This window comes from Limanda limanda, chromosome 1 (assembly GCF_963576545.1).
Source record: "Limanda limanda chromosome 1, fLimLim1.1, whole genome shotgun sequence".
Lineage (NCBI taxonomy): Eukaryota > Metazoa > Chordata > Actinopteri > Pleuronectiformes > Pleuronectidae > Limanda > Limanda limanda.
In genome coordinates, this window is record NC_083636.1 from 32817124 (window position 1) to 32839846 (window position 22723).

The following is a 22723-nucleotide window of genomic DNA, read 5'->3' on the forward strand; positions in this document are numbered from 1 at the left end:
TATTTCAAATGTGAACTTCAAATGGGGTTTGAACTGGCAGATAGCGAGGGGAGGTCACAATGAGTGTAATGTATCCGATTCTTTGATTCCTGTTAATAAAATGGCAGCGTTGACTTGATCTAGTTCAGGTTTTTTTTAACACGAATCAGGTCTTGTACATGTCAGTTATATTTAATGATGGATAAACTTAGATGATGTTACAGGTGGGAAAAGATATTGAATGAGAATGTTTGATTCAATGCAATGCCAAGATGTTTTCGAGAGCACAGTCAAGCTCGGTTTCTAGATTTGATATATATACATTTTGTCATTTGCCTTCCTGTTGCCCACCTGCTTAGAAGCATTAAAAACGCACGGTGCAAATCACAGCCGTGTTCTGTGTGATATTGTGAGCTCCCGCCAGGTGTTGTTTTTCCCAAGCGCCGAGTGGAGGCCCCCCCGCAGGGTGCCCTCCTGGGGGTATTAAGCTTCACTCGGTACGAGCATCTCTATCGGAACCAAATTATTATTTTTCTCTCTATCTTTAACGACGGCCATCTGCAAACGTGTCACGCAAAGCATCACGCTGCAGAGACCATTAGAGACTCTTTTTTTTCAAATTAGTAATACAAAAATGATGCCATCCCAGCTGCAGCTGTAATGTGTTTCTCAAAGTCCAATTCTGTTTCCAGCTGTGTCACCGTTGCTTCACAGACGAACACCGATAAGTTAGCACTTACTCAGGGTAAACAGGTGTCCTTTAGTTGCTGAATGAAAGACGAATGAATGCATGAATAAATAATGGGGAAAAAAACATGTTTTCTTAACAACCATGTGCAGTGATCAATGTAAAATGAATGAATCTTTAATATCTATGAATTCACAATGCTGCAGGAGATGTTTCTAGAAGAAGCAATGTTGTTTACTCAATCTATATTCAGTATGATATAAAAACATTGCATGTCTTTTTTATATACTATGTCAATAGTCTGAATGAATATAACATGAATACTGCCTATTATCTTGTATGAATTACACTCATTGTAAAAACTGTACGAAATAAGTCATGCAATGTTATTTTGGCATGCTTTTGTTTTTGCACACACTGTCTAAAATGTGCCTGTGTGTAATAACGTGGTGTGTAATTGCGACAGTAATGTGATTGATATTTATGTCGCCTGTCCGTGCCAACACAGATCGCTCTACAGTCTGGGCCAGGGCCTGTGGCTGCCAGTCAGCAAGAGCTTCGTGGTGCCACCGGTGGAGCTGTCCATCAACCCCATCGCCAGCTGCAAGACAGACGTGTTGGTTACCGAGGATCCGGGGGAGGTCAGGTCAGTGTGACTCGGCTCGCAGTTCCACGCTGTGCGCAGAGGATTGTTTCCTGTGCGGTCCATGTAACATTATACTCCCATTATCACAGCACACACGTTTTCTGGAAGGTCTCAACATGTGCAGGAACATCAGTGTTTGTCGCATTATAAAAATCCGGCTTGACAGCTTTCCTCCAGTGTGAACTGTTTCCATGACGCTGGCATTAGTGTCGCTTCTGACATTCTGAGAGAATTTCAATTACATTTGGACACAACAAAACAACCACACTGGAATGTCACATCATTATTTTTGCTGCCTTCCTTCTCTTCTATCAGAGGAGCCGGCTGCAGCTACTTTACAGCTGTGTGCTTGTTGCTGTAGGCAAATGTCATTTGTTTTATTTGACATTAAAAGTTTAAAAAAAAGAGCGTTGCTTAGGTACACTGAGAGAGAGAAAAAAAAGAGTGAAGCTCTTTACAAAAAATGTATAAGTTACATAAAATATACAGTAAGTGCTTTGCCTGCTTTGCTTATAAATATATATTTTTTTAAGTATCATAGCTCAATTGAAATAAAAAAAGCAAAGTACCCATCAAGCCTTTAATCGGGTCATTAAATCCTTATGAGGTCTGCGATTTAGAAGCTTAATGTGACAAAGGAGAAGCATCATTAAAAAACTAGGGAACATAGGGAACATAGGGAACTGAGCAGCAAACCCAACTGGGGAAGTGGTGTTAACAAGGTTATGGATCTGGAAATTTCCACAGTCCAATAACAACATATTGGCAACACATATAACAAGATAAAAGCTTTTTTTTCTTTATCCAGCCGGTCAGTAGATGCTGTTGTGCGTCAGTAAAGCTCAACATCCCAAAACTTGTCAGAGCTTCAGCATCACTTCCAAGCAATCATCCGTCTATGCAATCAAACTGGCATCAGCCCCGGACAGTGATTTCATTTGAATGCCAAATAAATCCCTCTGCTGCGTAAATATGCTGCACTTCTACAATAATGTAAATGGGGGGAAAAAAGCTAGAATGTGAAACAGCAGTGCAGCATACGCCTGTGAAACACCGCAGCCCATTAATTTACCTTGTCACTACACAAAATTAGTTTACAGCACCTGCTAAAAAGGGTCACAGCCCACCTCCCATCACATGATTAATACTGATGCAACAGTGCATTGTTTTAATTAAAATTTGGATTTGGAGGGAAATTCTCATGTGGCGGTGCGGATGCTGGAGGCCGTGCTGTCGTACCACATGAACACGCTGTGCCGGAGGTCCTGCCATCCACATCTGGTGGAGGTGGTGGTCCTACTCTGATTATTCCGTGAAAAACATGCAGTTATAATCGCATGACTTGAGTCTCAACATTAACATAAAAATTTCCAAAGATAATTCTGCAAATCAGTTTTCTACGGTAGCAAATATCAATGGAGTGTTAGGGCCACTTAAAGGAAAACTTTGATAAGACATTTTGAAAATGAAGTTGTAATTTTACAAGAATTAATATGTAAATTTATGAAACAAAAGTCATAATTTTACCACAATAAAGTTATGATATTATGAGACAGACTTTGAGGAAATTGCTTCTTTTACTTAGAGGAGGAAATGAGGGTAGTGTTTTACTGCAATATCATCTTCACATCTGCGTGATATTAAAATATGGCCCTAATACTTTGTACTTTGGTACTAAGGGAAAAGGGGACTTTTTCCCTTAGTACCACTTAGCATTTGTTATCAGTTCCGATGTGTTGGCAGTGTTGCTGTTGTAACTTGATGTTGTTGTTGAGCATCTCTTTGGAATGCAAATCTCATCCTCTGATCCTAAAATCAGATTTTAAAGACAAAAGTGCTTTCCTGTGATAAACCAAAGAGGACAGAGTCAGTGGCTGTTTAAATTGATTAATTACCACGGTTTGGTTTGCCAACAGGGAGATTATATTGTTGGTCAGGGGTCAGCAAGTTTTTATGAAAGGTTCACAAAATAATAAACACAAGTTAAGAGTCTTCCACTCTCCCCTGTTTGTTTTGCTCTTTGCGATAAACCACAGCTCACATCCAGAAAAGCACCCTATTAATCCTATTTATTACTATTTTTATTATTGTTTTTGTTACATATCCAACTCGACAGCATGTTGACTGGACTCAGGGGCCGCTGCCTTGTATCGGCTGCTGGATAATGCACCTTGGCAGCTCCCCTTTGACTCGGCTCCCCTTCGGCTCCTGGACGATCACAGCGGCAGAACTGCTGATGACGTTGATGCTAACATCATGATGCAAACCATCACAGACATCGCACCATGACATCCACAATTTCAGCCTTTTACTTCTGCGTCTCAGTGGCATCACCTCAGCGGGTCATGAGCTACTCTAATAAGTCTCAGTTTGGATTTCTCAGACTACTTTCTGCACTCAACACTCTAGGGTGATGCCGAATCTTCAGTAAACTCATCTGTAATTCAGAGAAGGCTAAATCGCAGCGATCACTGGGTACTGAATGTTTATGACTAACGTGCATCCGAGGAATTGTTGCATTTGTTTTGTTTTTTATCCGGTGCTGCAAACATCCAAACTTCCCACATACTTTATAAAATTGCCTCAGGAGCAACGAACTCCCATGGTAACTGTAAACATCTGCTCGTCCTGACGTGAATTGGAACGCCGCACACCTCTCGATTAATTAGCCGTTTCATTTGCTCAGTGGCTCTAATCAGTGAACTAAAGTCAGCTGGAGAAGTTTATCAGCCATATTTTCTGCTACATGCTGATCTGATCAGAGTCTGCATCTGCAGGACTGGAGTTTTGAACAGATTACAGCCTCTCTGCACAGCTGAGAGGTTAAAGCATTAGTTTCTTTTGTGTGTTTTCTTTCTCCTGACTGTCACTGTTACCGTGGGATGGAAAATACCTTTTATAGCTGCATGGGCAAGTGGAGCACTTCAACGGAATGCAAGAACTTTGTGTGTGCTTTCTTCACAGCCGAGGAGCTCCATTAAGTTTACAGCAAGTTAAGCGATTCATCAGTAGAAGGACGCGCCTTCTGAAAATTGGCGAGCGTCGTCTCTTTTTGCCACTTCCAGGATATAAAGCGGCAGGGTTTTTAAAAACCCACTTGTTTAGCCTCACTTTGAGGTCAAGATAACCGTGTAAGGAAATACATTGTATTTACTTTGCTCAAACTTTCTGTTAGTTAGTCAATCTTTTTAATTAAGAAAAAACCCTGAATTCAAGCAACAAAATAACAGAGTGTCATTGAACAACTGCCTCTTTCCACAGACTGATTTCACTTCACAATGACAGTTCACCGCCTCAGAGTCTCACAATGACAATATTACGACATTCTGAAATATCCTATTTCCACTCTTTTCCCTCTTCATTCATATTGATTTGACAAATAAAAAAAGGACTTGCTTCCACAGACTTATTTCACTTCACAATGACAGTTCCCCTCCTCAGATTGTCAGGAAAATCCAATTTGGGATTTTAAAGTAAAATTCCTTAGAAATCGTATTATTCATATGGCACTTAACAAAGATGACGCTATTGAAAAGATGGCCGAGGGCAGTGAGTTTCTGTTTGTTGTTCTAGTTGTTTACTAGTCTGGTAACCGTTACATCCACAATAGGGTTGGCCCATGATATTAGAGGTCTGGTGCTTATAAAACATATTGCATTGTAACCATCATAGTACATAGAAACAAATACATCTATTCCTTTCTGCTTACAGTAGGTGCCTGCTGCTTAGGGATCAGTCTTTCTCAAGATCACATGTACTGTCCATAAATAAGTTTGTAAACAAGTCCACATGGTGTGACTGATTAAAAGCTGATTGAAAGCCCACTTCAGTCAGAGTAATGCATCAATGTTCCGTATTTGGTTAACAATTAGTTGCTGTAACACAGGAGGATGTGTCGGACTGAATAATGCAGACAAACTCATTATCCGAAGCTGTTTTGTGGAAACAAAGTCCCGTGGGGATCCTTATGGAGTTTCTGGCTGGTGCTCTTCGCCAAAGTGTTTACGCAGGCATTGATGTAGTCACTCAGTCATGATAGACACGCTGATGAAGTGGTGAAATGTACCGTGGCCGTGGCTTTTAACGGGATGCGCCCCTATTTCACTCCTGCCCTTCAGCTCGCTGACAGAACCCGCTGGAGTTTGTTTCATATGAAATAGATGAGTGAAGCTAAGTGTCGGCTTAACCGAGCTCGGTTTGGAACTGAAGATTTCTGTCTCCATCACTCACCCTCACACTGTGCCTCCTCTAATAATCCGTTGAGGTGAGCTGGTTTTAATATTACAGACTATTCATTAAAAAGGCACTGGGCATATAAAGGAAAAGGTGATCTTTATTTTACCAAGTCAATAACAGTTCATCAATATTACACACAAATCCATGTTTCTGAGTTTCCTAAAGCCATGCTGATGAGTTCCATTTTATTTGCAGAGGGGCTGCAAATGCAATTTAGTTTTTTTTGTGTTGTTTGGAGCATTGAAATGTAGCTTTTGGTTTGTGCTGAGAGAAATGCACAGACCTTGCTCTTAGTGGGAACTATTTCGAACAGAATCTGTACTCGTTCTTTACTGCTATTGAATCACGACATTGATATTAAGAGTATTTTGATGTATCTGTTTAATTATGGTTATGAAAATTAGACGAGGAAGGGCAGAGTTGCTTCAAAGCAAAAAAAAGTAAGGCCAACCTTAACCAGAGGCAATCAAATTTTTTTTTTCCTTTTCCTTCACCATTTCAAATGCAGCCTGTTGTGGGAGCGTGTGGTGCGTTCACTCCGACTGGCTTAGTGGATGCAAATTTCAGTGGCCTTCTCCACAGGGGTGAGTGTGCAGAGTTTATTAGAGGTTAAGGACTATGTAAAATGGAATTAAGTACCTCTATGATTCACTCTGAGTTCGTAGCTTCCCAGTAATGTCATTGTGACTTACGGTATTAACCTGCTCCACAAAAGTAGCTTGGTCGATTTTTGTACTTTCAAAATAATGGTTGACATGCATCTACGTTTTAAAGCGCGGTTAAGTTTAAAGTTGTCAAGGTACATCTCAACGAATTGTTCCCTTTATTGCAATTTTATTTAACTTTAGTCACTTTGCCTATACATACTTGACATTTAAAGCCAGGCACTTGACAGGAAGACTCCAAGTGAATATCCATATTTAAATTCAAGAAATATGAAAGGGCAGAATTATTCAAAAATAGAAGCAGAGCTTGTTTGTTCAGTATTCCGCCATGGGCTCAGCTTTATTACTGTTTGTATGAAAGGGATCATTTTGAAAATGGAGACATTCACTATATATACTGTGCAGTCTGAACCCTCCACAAAAAATACACCTCATTCATTGATGATAATCCAAAATAAAATGACAGTTATCTGTGCACCTCCTTGACTGATTGCGAAGTCATGAAGATAGTCAACTTTCTCAAGTAGTCAGAGGATTTTGAATGAGGCTCTAACGATTTGCCTCAGCAGTATTGCTTTTTTCAATGTAGGCATTCACCAAACTGCAGTAAAGATTAATAATAAATACATAGTAAGTGACTACAAAGGGTACAAATGCAATGTGCCAAACAAAGAATGTAATGTGTGAGGTACAATCACTGTATGGAGAAAACGGATGGTGCAAAGTAGACAATGAACTGTACTATGCAATGGTAAACTATTAATTAAACAGTGGTTAATAATCACACATAACTTTTGGAGATGGATCTGGATAACCACTGGAAGGAAGGACCTCCTGTGTGGGTCAGTGGAGCTCTGCTCTTATTCTCTGGCTACAACATGTCCATCTCTTTAACTAGAACAGTGTGGAGAGGTTGGGCCCTGACAGCCTCCACTTCTCGGCAAGTACATGCACAGCATCCAGTTTCACCCCCCCGACCGAGCCAGCCTTCTGAATCAGTCTGTTGAGTCTGTTGTTGTCAGCCAGCCTCGGGCTTTCGGCCCAAACAGACCTTAGTGTGGAAAATGGTGCTGGGCGCCACAGACTCATAACGCATTCATAGCATGCCTGCAGATGTTGAAGGACAGGGCAAGGACAGGAAAAAGAGTCGACTCTGACCGCTCTCTGTGGAGAGATACAGATCTTGGTCCGGTCCAGTTTGCTTTCCGAGCAGGTGCTCTGGCATCACAAAGAGAAGCAGAACTCCTGGATCTGTTGACGTCCAGGTGCAGGTGGTTCAGCTCACAACTGTCGACAACCTCAGAGCACTCTAACACATCTTCACCCCCGATGCCTCTCACAACCACACAGTCACTGGAGAGCCTCTGTAGGTGGCGGGTCTCTGTGTCAAACCTGAAATCTGTGGTGTCCAGGGTGCAGAGAAAATGCAAAGTATTCAATATTTGTACTGTTGTGCTGTGTTGAATCTTGGGTCTGGCTAACAAATCAATAGCTGTGTCAGTGGTGAGCTTGTTTTCTTGTCTTGGAAGTCTTGGGAAATACGGATTCCTCTCTATATCCTGTAGCTCCAAGCCAATGTTATATTGCATTAAATGTAGGCTTACATTGCACTAGAGATTTTTAACTCTTGAACTCATCTAAACATAAACAGCATGTTTAGTTTTCTCCCAATAATATATTTTACAAATTGTTTATATTTTAACAATCTCTAATATTAGCCCTGCATTTCCACTGATTATTGTTGACCCAAAGCCAATGTTTCGCCAACACCTCATAAACATCAGGATACACAACGATTTAAACGCGCTTTACTGTGCTCTCTGACCGGCATGTTTGTCAATAAGGGAACTGTTAATAACCCGGAGTAACTGGTGTCACCTCACCGCAGTGATTTACGACCACACTCGCCGTGACCAAGTGAACCATCAAACTGCCCCATTGCCAATACACCGATGCAACTGGCCAGCGGGAGACACCAGGAAGGATTAAAGTGCGTAAATCCGCTTCCCATTACTCCACATCTCCATCAAAAATGTTTTATGTCTCCGCAATCAAACCGAAGAATTGATCCATCAATCTTTATTTTATCACTTAGGTTTAGCTGCCTTTTCGACCGCGAGATTTCCCCTTCCGCGATCACAGCGGGCTTGAAAAAAAAGGCACTTTATTCAATGACGAAAGTGCTTGATGAGAGTCAGCATATTTGTGGGGAGCTGGAACAAGAGCATTAATCAAGTGCAGGGGCAGACCAATAACAGGCTCTGTAATCACGCTGGAGCACGGCTCTAACTTTGGGCAGCGTTGCCTGGTCATTTATCATTTGGAGAAGCAAAAGGCAGAGAGGGAGATTAATAACAAGTACATTAGTCAGTGTTTAGATGCAACCAATGTGATTCTAGGTCAAGCAACAGAGCTGCGGTGCCAGAAGAGATGATCTCGATTAGCTAATGATTTGGAAAAGAAGCGCGATCAGCGTTTGAGTCCGTGTGGATTTTGGTAACCATACGTATTGTTTTAATGATTTTGTCGAGCGATGCGTGGTATGGATTGCTTCACTCCTCCGTACTGCAACATGGATCAGTTTCCAGGCTCCCAGTAATTAAAGAGTGAGAGGCAAACTTTCCTTCCAGACTATTTGACATAATTCAATATATTGTGAGGAACTTTCCAATATCCTTACTGATAGTTTTCTTTCTTTAATTCACTATTTCCCCGCATCCAGAAGTAGCGGCGGTTAGCATTCACCTCATGGCCGAGGCGAACCATTATTTTTCTCCGCTCCACCTTCGCAACCCTCAATTTCCCCCTCGCCTGAGGAGACATTTGTCAATGCTAGTGCCAGAGCGCTCTGTGTTACCTGTCTAATGGAGAAAGAAAATGTAGTTGCTCAATAAAGAGAATAAGAATATGACGTGGAGATAAAGACAGGGAACAAACTTTATTTTCTCTGTCATTTCCGATGTGAGTGCAATACCGTAACCATGCATTAAGATGGTTTTGGGTCTAAAAACACAATAACTATATATATATCTTTAGCCCAAACTGATTGTGTTCGAAGTGCTATACATTAACAATCAAACATTTCATATATATATATATATATATATATATATATGGTTACTGCAAAATATCAACCAGCACATCATATATTTATTTATTTTCTCTGTTACAACTTTAAGGAGCGTCTCTTTATGAATAGTGCCCCTATGGTGGCAGATGTGTCGGTCGGACCCACATTTAAATTTAAGCAAAAACTGCTCGGTGCAATTATAATATATTTATGGTTTGAAGATATTCATCATACTAAACCTTCAGTTAATGTTGTGGAATGCTAATGGTTAAAAGAAATATCCCAAACATTTTATATCCCAAACAAACATTGGTCTCCTGTTAAAGCATCTTTCAATGGCCACACTGCTCCCTGGTCACGGCAGAGTGTTGAGCGTGCCCACTGCATTTTAGCGGTTTAGTAATATCCTATCCCTTAAACCAGGATGCCCTCTGAAAGCAAGTGTGGCTTAGAGTGTGACATTCAGGGAGAACTGGTTGTGAATGGGGAGCAGTTTGATAAAGAGCAAGTTTTAAGTTACCTGTATAAAACACACGCTATGGACATCATCCTCATAAACAGTTTCAGCGACAACATAATGTCAGAAAACAATCTGTAGTGAAAAATCACTCTACAGAGGCCACTGCCCAATTAGCAAGAGTGTTCAGTTTTCCATATGATTCCAAGCACTCTTGATCGTTTACTATTTAAAGTAAGTCTCCTAAAATGGAACAGGATTGTGAAATAAGGGATTTGATCCTCAAAACATAAATAAGTTCCATTTCTAAGACACATTCATACTCTACCCCTTTGTAAAAGTCAGGCATATCATTTTTGTAGCTGTGGGATGTGCGTTGCATCTCAGCAGCCGTTGTAGTGTAGCAACCAAAAATTAGCTCATATGCTCCAACAACAGTAATAGTTTTTCCCTCTGCGTTACGCAGCCACATGACGGTGACCCTCTCATCCCCCGGGAGAGAGTCCAACTGTGCAGCAGCAGCCAGCTGGTGATTTGTCACTAGTCCCACAGCCGACTGGCACGTCTTCCCTTGGGCAATCCCTGAGAAGGAGTCCACCATCAATGAAGGAGTTTGGTTCCAAAGCCAAAGCTTTGCATAGAGGTGAGCCCAACTGCATTTTGTTGGTACCTCTCGATTTCAAGCACCAAATCAGGCACCTTCCCCAAAGAGAGATTACATTTCATATTCTAAAGGACAGTTTTCATTTAGGTCCACAGTGATTGAATCTGTTCAACCCCCGGCCTTTGCCCAAGAAGTATTGCACTGCTCTCTGACTTTAGACTTGCAGGATCCTTGGCTCTGGAACACTGGACCAGCTTGTTGCTTGCTCCAAGCAGATCATCAAGCGGTTTAAATTCCATTTAAATGAGCTTTCTTTGAGTCCACACATTTTTTTTTCTGGTCTGGGTAAAGGTAGCTTCGCTTTAGGAGTTGTGTGGAATGTGATCTGGTTGTATCAGGTGCTAGAATGCCTGTCGTGAGCCGTTCGGTTCCAATGAATTTTGATATTCATTGAGTTTCAGCCGAGGAGGTGACAAGGCCAGATTTCCATTGTAGCTGCGTCATGTCGGCTTTCTGGCTTCACTGGTCTATGATCTCTGATGTACAGCAGATTGTTGACCGTGTGGCACATCATTACCTCCAGGTCTAATTCCCATTAGGCATGAACCTGCACCACCAAGGAGGTAAGAGCAGCAGCCAATTAGACATGTATACCCCAGAGAGGTAATTTTGTGCTAATCCCTTTAGGTTTTTGCAAATTCAGCATGTATGACTATGACACTGTAATGTGACCGGTAATGAGAAATTTACAAAAAATCACTAAATATGGTTAAAGATTGAACATTGGTGTGATGGGTAGTAGCGGCTGCAATAATGATTTTTCTTCATATCAAAGTAAAAATAGGGGAATTCAGCAGGTCTCATGTCATTTATTGAGATATTTTTCTGCACAAACCATATCCTGAGTCTGCCCTAGAAATCTACATACATATAATTATATACATGAATGTGAGATAATCCCCCCACGACTATAAAGGCCTGTGACTAAGAGGTTAATATCCACCCCTCTTTTTATCAGTGCTCCGTATTTGGCCTCAAGAAAAGCAGACATCCCCCAAATTGCCTAACTGCAACACAGTTACTCATGTGGCCAACAAAGCAGTAAATTTGAATATATTAGCAGAGAGAAATAGAGAATTTGTGTTAGTGCAGTGAGCATTGGGGTTTGATGGGTGAAATGAATATTACTCTGCCATCACCACATCACTCGTGTCTATTAGGGACCACGGAATATTTGTTAATCTGCTCCAAACTGAAGGTGACATTGTAATTATCTTAAAATGTGTGTGTCTTTAATCACATTCTCCAGTTGCATAGCTTCCCTCAACACACTCAAACTATGTAGAATTTGCAGTTTTTTCTCGTCAAGGTAATTAATAGCCACATTCGAATTAAAGCTCAAATCAAATGAACCACAGGCAGGGTGAAAAACGTTGGCCATTAGGAACGCAAAGAATGAACTAGAGGACTACCTCATGATGACCAGAAAAAAAGAGAAAACACAGAAACTCGATAAATTTAAGTCCAGACTGATAGGTTGCTGGTGTGGGTTCTGGGTGGACATCTTATCTTTTTTATATTCAGAGTGTGCGACAGTGATTCGCTATCAAGACAGCAAAGTGCCAGGAAAGGTTTGATTATTTTTTTTCCGCAAAGGGGGACCGTCCCGGTGGGCTGTCAGCGAGTCGTAATACTTCACCGCTCACACAAGAAAGACCTGCCAATTACGCCCTGATGCTCCATAAATCTCACATGAGAACCAACCGCTTAATACGAAGAATCCCTCGCTGTGAAGACCCAGGAGGTGTTGCGGGCAGAATTCCAAATGCCGATCACACACGGACGTACGAAATGAAAAAGAAGACAAGTGCTTGGATTGTGTTTTGTAATTAAAAAGGTAGATAGATGTCTGCCCACATCTACCCACAATGCATCCCTGCTTGTATTATTAAGAGCAGTTTTCTTATTTTTTCCATCAATGCTGTGCACGTAGCATTCCTACCTTTTTGATGAATTTTAATGCTTCTTCTTTCATCTTTGCCTTGAGCCCATCGACAAGGTCACGGTACACAGTTCTTTTCCACATAACTATTTCACATTGAATAGTGAGTCAATAAGAGTTCACTTTGCCATATTTGCTCATTGAAAAAACTTTGCAGGAAAATTGCTCTGTTATGTTTTACATGTTAGTTAAATGATAATAATAATAATCCACTTTATTTACAAAGCACTTTTAAACAATATAGTCAATATAGATAATAGAGAAGTAAATATAAGAGAAATGACAATTAGAAGGATCAGAATCAGAAGGTATTTATTGCCAAGGAGGTTTACACCTACCTGGAATTTGCTCTGGTTATTGGTGCATACAATGAACATAGAAACATAAAAACACAATACATACACCACACGTAAGAAAAACAATAAAAAACAATATATATTTACTCACTATTAACTTCTTATTTACTCACTTTTTCTAATATTTATACAAAGTAACATAACATGGAGTTTTCAAATTAAATGAATAAAAATAGAGCTTGAACAAATAAAAGCAGTAATGGGACAATACAAATAAATGAACAACTAAAATAACCGGTAAAAGAAAAATGATAAAATCCCTCTAAAAACACGACATCACAAGATAGTCATTCGCTAAAAATCGGTTTTAAGAAGTGATTTAAAATAATTCATTGAGTGTGCCTTATCAACCTCCACCTGAGGATCTAAGGCTGCGTGCAGAAACATAGGAAGTCAACAATTCTGTTCGGCAGCTTTGGGCCTTGACAGTGATCAGTAAAATCTATTCTAAAACGGACAGGGAGCCAATGGAGAAACATTACTCAAGGACATTTTAATCAAATCAACAGCAGCAACATCAATATGTATAGTATTGGTTTGGTTTCCCCCGTTTTCAGTGTCGCCTTTGAAATGAGATTTCCACAAGCACCCGGGTACACAGAGACGAGGACACACAAATAGTCCCGATGCAACAAAACCCCCCTTTGCTCAGCGGGGCATCTGTCTTCCCATCATTTGAGATCGTGTTGCTGTTTGCAGAGTCAAGTCACCCTCACAACACACTGCGGTCCCCGTGGTCCCATCGCAAGAGACATCTCTTTTGATTCCTCTGCAAAGAGAAACGCAGGGGTTGCTTTCCCCTTCCGATCGCTCTGACAGCAGGCAGCCGAGTGCCGAGTGTATGGGCACGTCTGAGCATGCCGGAGTGCACACAGCATCTGAGCTGTACAGGATTGGTCAAACTGACATTTCCCGGGGCGAAAAATAAGCAAGAAAATCCAGCTTTCGGAAATGGCAGATTTCTCCTTTGTTTGTAGTGAACATTGAAGCCTAGGAGGTGGCAGAATGACACAAGAACTGCTCTCTGTGAGGACACTCATTGACATAATGCAGCCCTAACCCTAGTTCCTGCTTAAATTAAAATTCAGTGTAAGCTAAATACATTAGTTTATCATGCATATATAATAAAATACATTCACTTTGCCATGTTGCACTGTATGGTGTTTTGAAAAAATACATCTTCAAATATTATCAACATTTTAATAAGATATACATAAAAGTCGAAGATATGAATATATTGGTTAATCATTGAGTTTGTATGATTGTGTCTTTGTCGTGTTTGGTCTTCTCGCTCTCTCCTTCAACATTTGGCCTTGGATTGGATGTGAGGGTTAATGGATGGAGATTGCTGATTCCCTGTAGGCGCTCCATCAACAGACATGTCCAATTAATGCCACAGCTGCCATTTGTCACAGACATGACCTCCCATGAACTGATACGAACTCCTACATGCATCACTCCATTCTCTGGAGCCTGTCGCAGCACAACACTCTATAAGCCCCAGGGTGCATCAGTGTTACGCTTCTTCTTTCTTTCTTTTTTTAAAGGTTTATTGACATTTGTTTTCACGCTGCCTGTCACAAAATACAGCTGAGGCTCACAGAGCAAACTTGCCATGTCAAAAAAATTAAATAAACACTGTATTCAATAACAATAAACTGCTCGTTAAAATGTGTCCCTGGATTTACTCATTAGAATTAATATAACTTTTAATAAAAAACATGAGGTGCAATCTTTACAGGTATAGTCATTCATTGCTGGTGGAAAGGTAAAAGCCATTAAAAGCCACTCATTTCTTCCATTACCCGTAAGCACGAATAGCTTTTCAATTGCACCAGAAACAGAAAAGGTTGTGAGACGCTGGGATTGTCTTCCGCTGCTCAAACACACATTTCCACTTGTCGGTACTTGTACCACTATGTTCCTATTTCTGTAGTTTTCATGTTTCTAACCTTTTCTTTCCTGCACCTTCTCAGGGAAGAGGCTATGATGTCCACTTACTTTGAGACAGTTGACGACCTACTGGCGTCTTTCGGGCCGGTGCGGGACTGCTCCAGGGAGAACGGTGGCTGCAAGAAGAACTTCAAGTGCATCTCTGACCGACAGCTGGACTCATCCGGGTGCATGGTAAGTGTTTTGTTTCCAGGTGACACCGGCAAGTTGCCGTACAAGTTGTTGTGCAGTATTTTTTAAATATTTGATAAAACATAATTCACTTTTGACAGTTCAACCAGGCTTATAAAAACAAGTCATGGTTATACGTGACAGTATAATGTCATTGTACAGTCATTACATTGCCATTGTGTGCGGTGATGGGTTCCCTGTGTGTGGGACTTAGTGAGAGATGTGCTTGTGGTGGACAGACCTGCTGATAACAGGCCCGGTTGTTCCACTCACTGCTGCTGTCAGCTGAACAAGTGCTGAGCTGCGGCTAACTAGCTAGTGGGTGTTGACAGCACATTTTCGGAGGGACAGCAGGACCACACTGGGAACGCTGGAGTCGGGCCATCAGTCCGGCTGGACACGCACCACCGAGCCACAGATGTGCTGCCGTGGTCCGGCTAGCGGTCAAGCTTGTTATGGTCCGTGTGTTTTACTCCTGACTGGGAACCCACGGATTCCTCATATGTGTTGGGAAATTCATGGAATCAGGTTCGAAAATAAATGATTAAATAAAAAAATACCAAGTTAAACTATTCAAGTTAAGTTGTGGAAATAATGACCAGTGCTTGAAGTGTATGGAAGTGATATATGGGATACATTAAAAAAAAAAGAATTTGCATAATCACCACTTTTATGTTTTTTGGGGGCGGCAGGGTTTCTTCTCCCAAGATGAACGCCGCTCATTAAATTTTCATGCCATCTGCTGTATCCTATCTTGGCTTTTGTGATGTTTTCAACCAATCCATAATAGTTTATGCGCCGCTTGCAGCCATAATTACCGTGGTTTAGTGTCGTGCACTTTGTGTTCATATGGACGCGATGGGCATCGTGGGGCCTCGCACTGTTGTAGTCCGTGCTCCGGTGTTGATTGTGCACAAGCTCAACCCTTTTTTTAAAGCTGTCCCCTTTAGTCTGGTTTAGTTATGTATCAAATCAAATCAAATTGTATTTGTATAGCCCGTGTTCACAAATCACAATTTGGCTCGTAGGGCTTTTCAAGGTGCGACATCTTCTGTCTTACTGTCCTTAACCTTAGAAACCTCAGAGAGAGCCACGTGTGAGGGATCCCTCAACCAGACAGAAGTTCAGTAGGTGCACCATGAACTAATATAACATCTTACCCATTTGAAACTAAGGGAAAACACAGAAGTTGCTTTTGACGTGGACTTTGGTCTCTCATGTCCCCTCCACTTACATGAAGTAGGAGGGATTTATGACCTATACTGCAGCCAACCACCAGGTGGGGATTGAGATGCTGTGGCTTCACTTCTCTAATTTGTATGCTAAACGTTAATGACTTTGAGAACATTTTCCAATGACAGCAACCAAATGGAAAGTTTGCTACTAATAACATCGCTGATATGCTACTCTGTCACATTTACCTGCAACTGTCATGTGTAGAAAACACACATTTAACACATGAATGATGGCGCTGTCCTCTTTGATTTGATAAGCTAGATGTAACTTTGTAAAGAAACAGTGTGAAATATAGTTGCCTGGCATATTTACAAGTACAGGGTGACCAGAAACTTGTGATGCCAGGTTTTTTGACAGCGTGAGGCGGGCCTGTGTCGTAAAGTAATTAAATTGATGAGCCATCTCAATTGCTGGAGGATGGTTCGCAGAGTCATTAAGAGCTCGGACGGGGCTATAAATCGACTGGTCTTTCCACTGTTTGTCTCGACCAAAGACAAACCTCCATACAAGGATTTTCTTGTCTCCCTCTCTTCTCCTTCGGTTTTTTAACCCAAGAAAAAAAACATTTCTCTTCTACCAAACATTTATATTACCAGTATTCATGAAAACCTCTCAGGATCTCTCCCCATACTTGTGACACACTGTTATTATACAGTCAGTAATTTTGCATGGCACTGATCACAAATGACGAATAACGCAGCGTTCTTTGTGACACTGCCATTAAGGTGTAATGTGTACCATTACTGACGGACAGGGCTCCGTGCAGGAGAAGCTAAATACATCCATTATGCATGTAATATGTTCAGCAAGACCTTTTTTATACTCACGTCTACACAGGTCAAGTTATTCTGACTTTGCCCTGTGCAAATTCATCCTCCACGATTTGCCACCCACTGTGTTACCATGACGAAACTCAATATTAATAAACCTGAACCATCTTCCCCGTCATTTGTCAGAGCCCAGACAATTTCAACCGTTCACATACTCGGTAGCTTGTGGCTGTTCTTCATATTTTAAGTTTTTACATTTATATAGTGGTAATTGCCTCTTGCCCCAAGCAACGGGACATTTTGAATAATATCCATCACACTGGTACAGATAACATGATAAAATGTTCTAATAGTCCTCCGTCTCTGCATTTGTTTGATGGTCCTCTGCACCTCCGATATGGATTATTAAAAAAAATGCCTAATAAGTGAAGGTACACTGTGTCCATCTTTCCTTAGTTTCATCTAGAAAATTTGCACTACCTGTAACTCATAATGCATTTATGTCCTAACATTTAAATAGTTGTAAAGGAATATTGACTTCTCATATTTAGTTACATTTACACAAGACACTTTTAGACTTCCTCTACAATTTTATCAAATGCAATATTTAAGTAAATAATTGTTATTGATAATTGGAATCACACATGTTGGAATATTTGACCAATTTGATGTGTTACCATTGTAAAGTTTGTTTCCACAGGGTTTTAAAAAGTGTCAAAAAAGTATAATAATAATCAGACATTTTCAATAAACACTACTTATGGAGTGCTTATTTGTTTTAAGATCAATGTTTTGGCATTATGCGTAGTTTTTAATATCTCGGTGTGTTGTAGTTCTTTCTCAAAGATACATAAAGTATAAAACTGCAAACACGACCAATAGTACAACAAATACCTCGTTCGGAATGTATCGCAGTTCTAGTGACTGTAGGATAGACTCTGGATAGTTTCTCTCTGCCTGTATTATTCTACACTCAGCCACTTCACCTTATCTTCACCTTAAATTATGTGGATGTGCAAGTAACACTGGGACTTAGATATTCATTCCTATCTCTCATGCTTGTCATAGGTCTTAAATTGTAGTTATTATGGTCTTAAACATGTCTCAAATTCAATATATTGAAACCTGCAGAAAGCCTGAAAAAGAAAAATGTATTGTGATAGTCTAAATATACCATGATAGTTTATATACATTATGCATATTTTGGTACATTTTATATTCATACATTTACTGTAACAGTAATAAGGGTGGTCACACTAATGTTTTATGCATTTGCACATAGGTAGGATTTGCACCTATACAGGACTGGAGAGCGCATTCAACTAGCTGCTTCTCTGATTATGATAATAAAATAATAATAAATTCAGAATCATTGGTGGGAGCTGGTGGACAGTAGAAGGACCATGTATGAAATATGAATGGGTACATGCTAATAAGGCTGTGGATTGTTTGTCAGAAACTGCCTCGCGTCCCTGAATGCATCACACCGAGTCATTAACTGACTAACACACACATGCATATGAGTTCTGACAAGAGGACAGTTCACCCAGCCAGCCATCAGCATGCATGCGGACCCATATTAAAGACCTGTCAGGAATAACCACTTTTAATAAAGCAAAGAAAATGCAAAGTAGAGATAATGCATACATATTAATGTCCTCTGCCACGTTCAAGCTCCTCTGTCCTCCGGACCTCACTTAAGCGGCTGTAGCCAGCCTGGAAACATTTAGCATCAACTCACACTTCCACAACGTATAAATGTCTCGTGAAATATTAATCTGGGATGATTCGGAACAGTCTCATGGCTCTGTGTGCGGCTGATTAATACACAGACAAAAATACTGACAAAGCCCCGTAGTGCTCGAAGATGAACCCAGAGGATCGTAGACACAGTCGTATTATTTTCCCTCTCTGACTCCTTTAGATTGATGTTATTGTAACCGCCCCGTAACAGAGGGGGTGCGAACACAGAGCGGTGGCATGCCACACTGGAGGGCTTAAAAAAAGCCTTTGTCGGAGTCAGTCCCCTCGAGGCTGTCTGCTGCTCTTAAGACAGTTAACATGCATTTGCAATCAATTATATTCCAGTCAGAGCCGGTGTTGAAATGTTGGAGACGCTGCATTACATCTTTTTTTCCATCCGCGTTCCCCTCACCGCTGCTGCCGAGGCAGAGAGACGATGACAGATGGTTTATTCTGGTGCTCGGCAACCTCGGCGTATACCAGCAGCTGTTGTAAGCGCAGGTTAGCGATTTTAGACAGGTAGTGTGTTTTTTTTTTGTGCTGCCGCGTTCTTTTTTCGTCACTTGGCTCATCACACAGTGTATGGTTATATTGTACAGTATTTCACAGATGTACTGTGAAATACTTTACATCCTTATGCTCTTTACGTTGTAGCCTGCCCTGCTGTTTCCATGATCAGTCACCCTCCTCCCCCATGTGTGAAAAATATGGTGATTACAGGAAATGTCTCAGCACAAATGATTATGATTCAATTGCGAGAGTGTTAACTTAAAGCAATGATGTCTTCAGTATGTCCTGAGATGACACCCGTGTCCCAGAATAAACCATATACAGGATAAATGCACAGTTACAACTTTAAACCTCGTGTGGTTTGAATTGTCAGATTAAAGCGTCATAAAATCTTATTGATAAGAGTGGCTGTTTTTCTATTCATCCATCCTTCATCTTTGCCAGTTATCCTTCGGGAGTTGCACGAGGACACTGGAGCCAATCTCACTGTAAAGGAATTGTTGACTAACCTCACGCATTACGTCTGCACCATACCATTAAGCTCCCAATCTTTTCTGCATTACATCAGCAACAAGATATAAGGACACAACATGATTTAGGAATGCATACTTTAATTATCCAATAAGATGCAAACACATACACGTAACATAGAGAGTCACAGAAACTCTAGCCCTTCCTTTATGTGCCGTTGGAACGGGTGACGCAAGGTGAGGGAGATAAATCGGGGCGCTGAGTAAGACGTCTTCAGACTCGGGGGTGACAACAGCTCATGTTACTCTGTTAACGTTGCTGTTGTTTCATCCCGGGTCTCTGAGGTACATCAAGCCTGCATTAAACCCTTCTGCATATGACATGAGCTGCTGCCTGAGTTCTCCGTTCACCAGCTTCCAGAGAACTTCCATCACAGTCACTGCCCTGGTGAGAACACCTGGGCTAACATAGAGACAAGCAACCACTCACATTCACCTGTTTACCTATAGAGTCTCCAGTGAACGTAACCCCAGTCTTCATGTCTTGAGGGAGGAAGCTCGAGACAACCCACACAGACACACAGAACATGGAAACTCCACACAAAGAGATGGGATTTGATGGTGCTCACCGTTCCACCACTGTGCCACCACAAAGGTGTTCTTAATAATAATTTTGCCGAGATCCCAGGATAAATTTTTAACATGTAGAACACTGAAATCCTCCAAACTTAACGATCAAGTGGATCATTTGCCTCCATATCCAGATATCGATGGTATCAAAAATATGGGAAAAATAACAAACAGTAATTTTGTTTTTATTTAGATTTAGGCACCAAAAGTATTTGTTTCCTTCCAAAATAGATGATGGTTTGGGCTAAAATGGTACTTCCTTAATGTTAGAGAACATCTGTGGTTATGGTTCCAATAATAAAAATGCTTTATTTGTATTGGTATTGAATGCAAACTCTATAAACAAAAACATTGGATTTGCCTCTTTTGATTAGTATTAACCGTCCTGTTAGTGCGGTGGCGAGCAGGAAACTTTATTGGCAGATCCGCGCCACGTGAACGGCAACGATCTCGCCTTTAGCCAGCGGTGTCGCCTTCTAGTTGAACCTGTGGTCAATGTAGCATGTCATGCGCTGCGTCTGTGTGTGAGAGGGGAAATACTGATGCACTCTGTGAACTCTCCCGGGGCTGCTTGGTGAAGCTCAGGACTCTGTAAACATGGCTTTCCCTGGCCGCTTGCCATTTTTCTAAAGTTTAAGTTTGACAACTGCAGCATGTTGTGGTTTCTGTGCTTTTGGGAAATGGTGGAATGTTTTTTTTTTCCTTCTTCCTTTATGGCACATTGCTGTATCCAGCTAAAGTATCTGTCTTCCTAATGGAAGCTCCGAGAGGCTGAGCAGATGGTAGGATATTAGTAGCATATCTTTCATCACTTGATGTCCCTGTTGGGATCTGGTAAAGTTGTTTGGAAGCTGTCTTGGCAAAAGATGTATTTTTAAATTTCAGACCCCACCCAGAAGTGTAATTTTGGCCTGTCAGATTCAGATGGCTCGAAGACGGATATTGTTGCCTCCCATCTCATTTTTTAAGGAGCCTCGGTGGCGCTGTCTCTGTTTGCACGAGTTTATTAAAATGTGCGGCACACTTCCGAAAGTCAGGAAGTAAATGATGAGTTGTCAGCACGGAGACAGGTTTATGCCTGGTTGCCTCTGGGTTGCGTAAAGAGTCAGGAGGGAGAAAAAAATGGCAACTCCGCCAAAACCAAAGTTTTGTTCATCCGCTATAATCCCACTGTACCCAGTCTACCCACCGGCCGCCGCTCGTCCCCTGTTTCCCTGGCAGCTGAGCATCACGGCTCCCCCTGCCCTGCTGCACAGCGCCGTCATTACCACTGCTTTCAATGCTTTATGGTTTTAAAGCAAAGTGCATTGTAATAATTATTTCCTCCGTTCAGTCCGACACTGTTGGTTAAATGCTGAATCAAGGGAGTCATTGAATGTACCACTGGGATCTGCGTCCCACTGCTCCACTCAGGGTGGGATTAAGATCAGTGCACAATGGAAATAGCAGAAATTAGCAATTTTTTATAGTGTCATGTAGATGTATTCATTATATTAATATAATCTAATTAGTCCATGTCCCTGTTTATGCACAGCTTTTAAATGGGTGGTATTATAAATGACCGTCGTCTAATTTCAGGGGGCACACTCCCCCGTGATGAATCCAATATTTGACAAGATAAGTTTTTTGAATTGGAATCCGTTTCAGTCCATTTCACAGAACAAAGTAAACCTCAAGTGGATTGAAAGAGAATATTGAATCTCAAAGGCTTTATTCCAACGAATAGGTTTGGCAGATTTCTGTTTGAATTTCCTTTCTCTTCTACTAATTTCATTCATGTAGATGGAATGTTGGCATAAAACACAGATAATATCTGTTAATCTTTTCAGATTTCAATAGAAACAAAAACATACATTGCTTATTTAACACAGTAAGTTACAGTTTACTGCTATTTCACATATCTGAAGAAGCTGTCTTTTATATAACTTTGCTTCCTGTATCTCTGCCTCAGAGGCAGAACGAGAAAAATCCACCAACTTTTAGTTAATTAGTAAACATGTTAACTTTAACTGACTCTAAAAGTGTGTCTATTACGAGTGTTTGTGTATTTCAATATTTTCTCTCCCCCCCGACTCAAACAAAGATCACTCGTCGCTAACAGACCGTGTCTCCACTGTCTCCGTCATCAAAGGCAGCAAATAACAGCGGTTCTCAAAGCCTCGGGCGCTCAAGCTGAGCTGAGAGCCGCACGAGTCGGGTGGAGTCGCGGGACAAAGCGATCCTTTACTCTCGCTGTCATCTGGCGTGTTGTCGCCACTGAAAGAAAATAGAAGGGAGGATGACAAATAAAGACAAACTGGCCTGTAAACAAAGTCGGTCCCCAGAGCGTCGAGCTGAGTCACCCTGATTAAGCCGGTCACGTACAGTACACACACGCCGATTCTCCCTGTGAAGACGAAGGCTCCGTATTACACCAGAGAGTGAGGAGGCCCGGGCGGAACAAGGGACTTTGTCTCTTATGCATATTCATCCAAATATACAGAATGTTCCCATGTAGGAGCCATTTTCACAATGAATAAATAAATGGGACGAAAAAA

General features: G+C 41.1%; 1 protein-coding gene across 1 annotated transcript in view; it reads left to right on the top strand.

Annotated features, from left to right (window-relative positions):
- The window catches only part of LOC133012294 (astrotactin-2-like), a 243249-nt gene that overhangs the window by 131641 nt on the left and 88885 nt on the right, over window positions 1–22723 (top strand). Inside the window, exons 10-11 of the mRNA XM_061080275.1 lie at window positions 1176–1313; window positions 14680–14830. Coding sequence (XP_060936258.1) covers window positions 1176–1313; window positions 14680–14830 — 289 coding nt within the window. The remainder of the gene's footprint in view (window positions 1–1175; window positions 1314–14679; window positions 14831–22723) is intronic.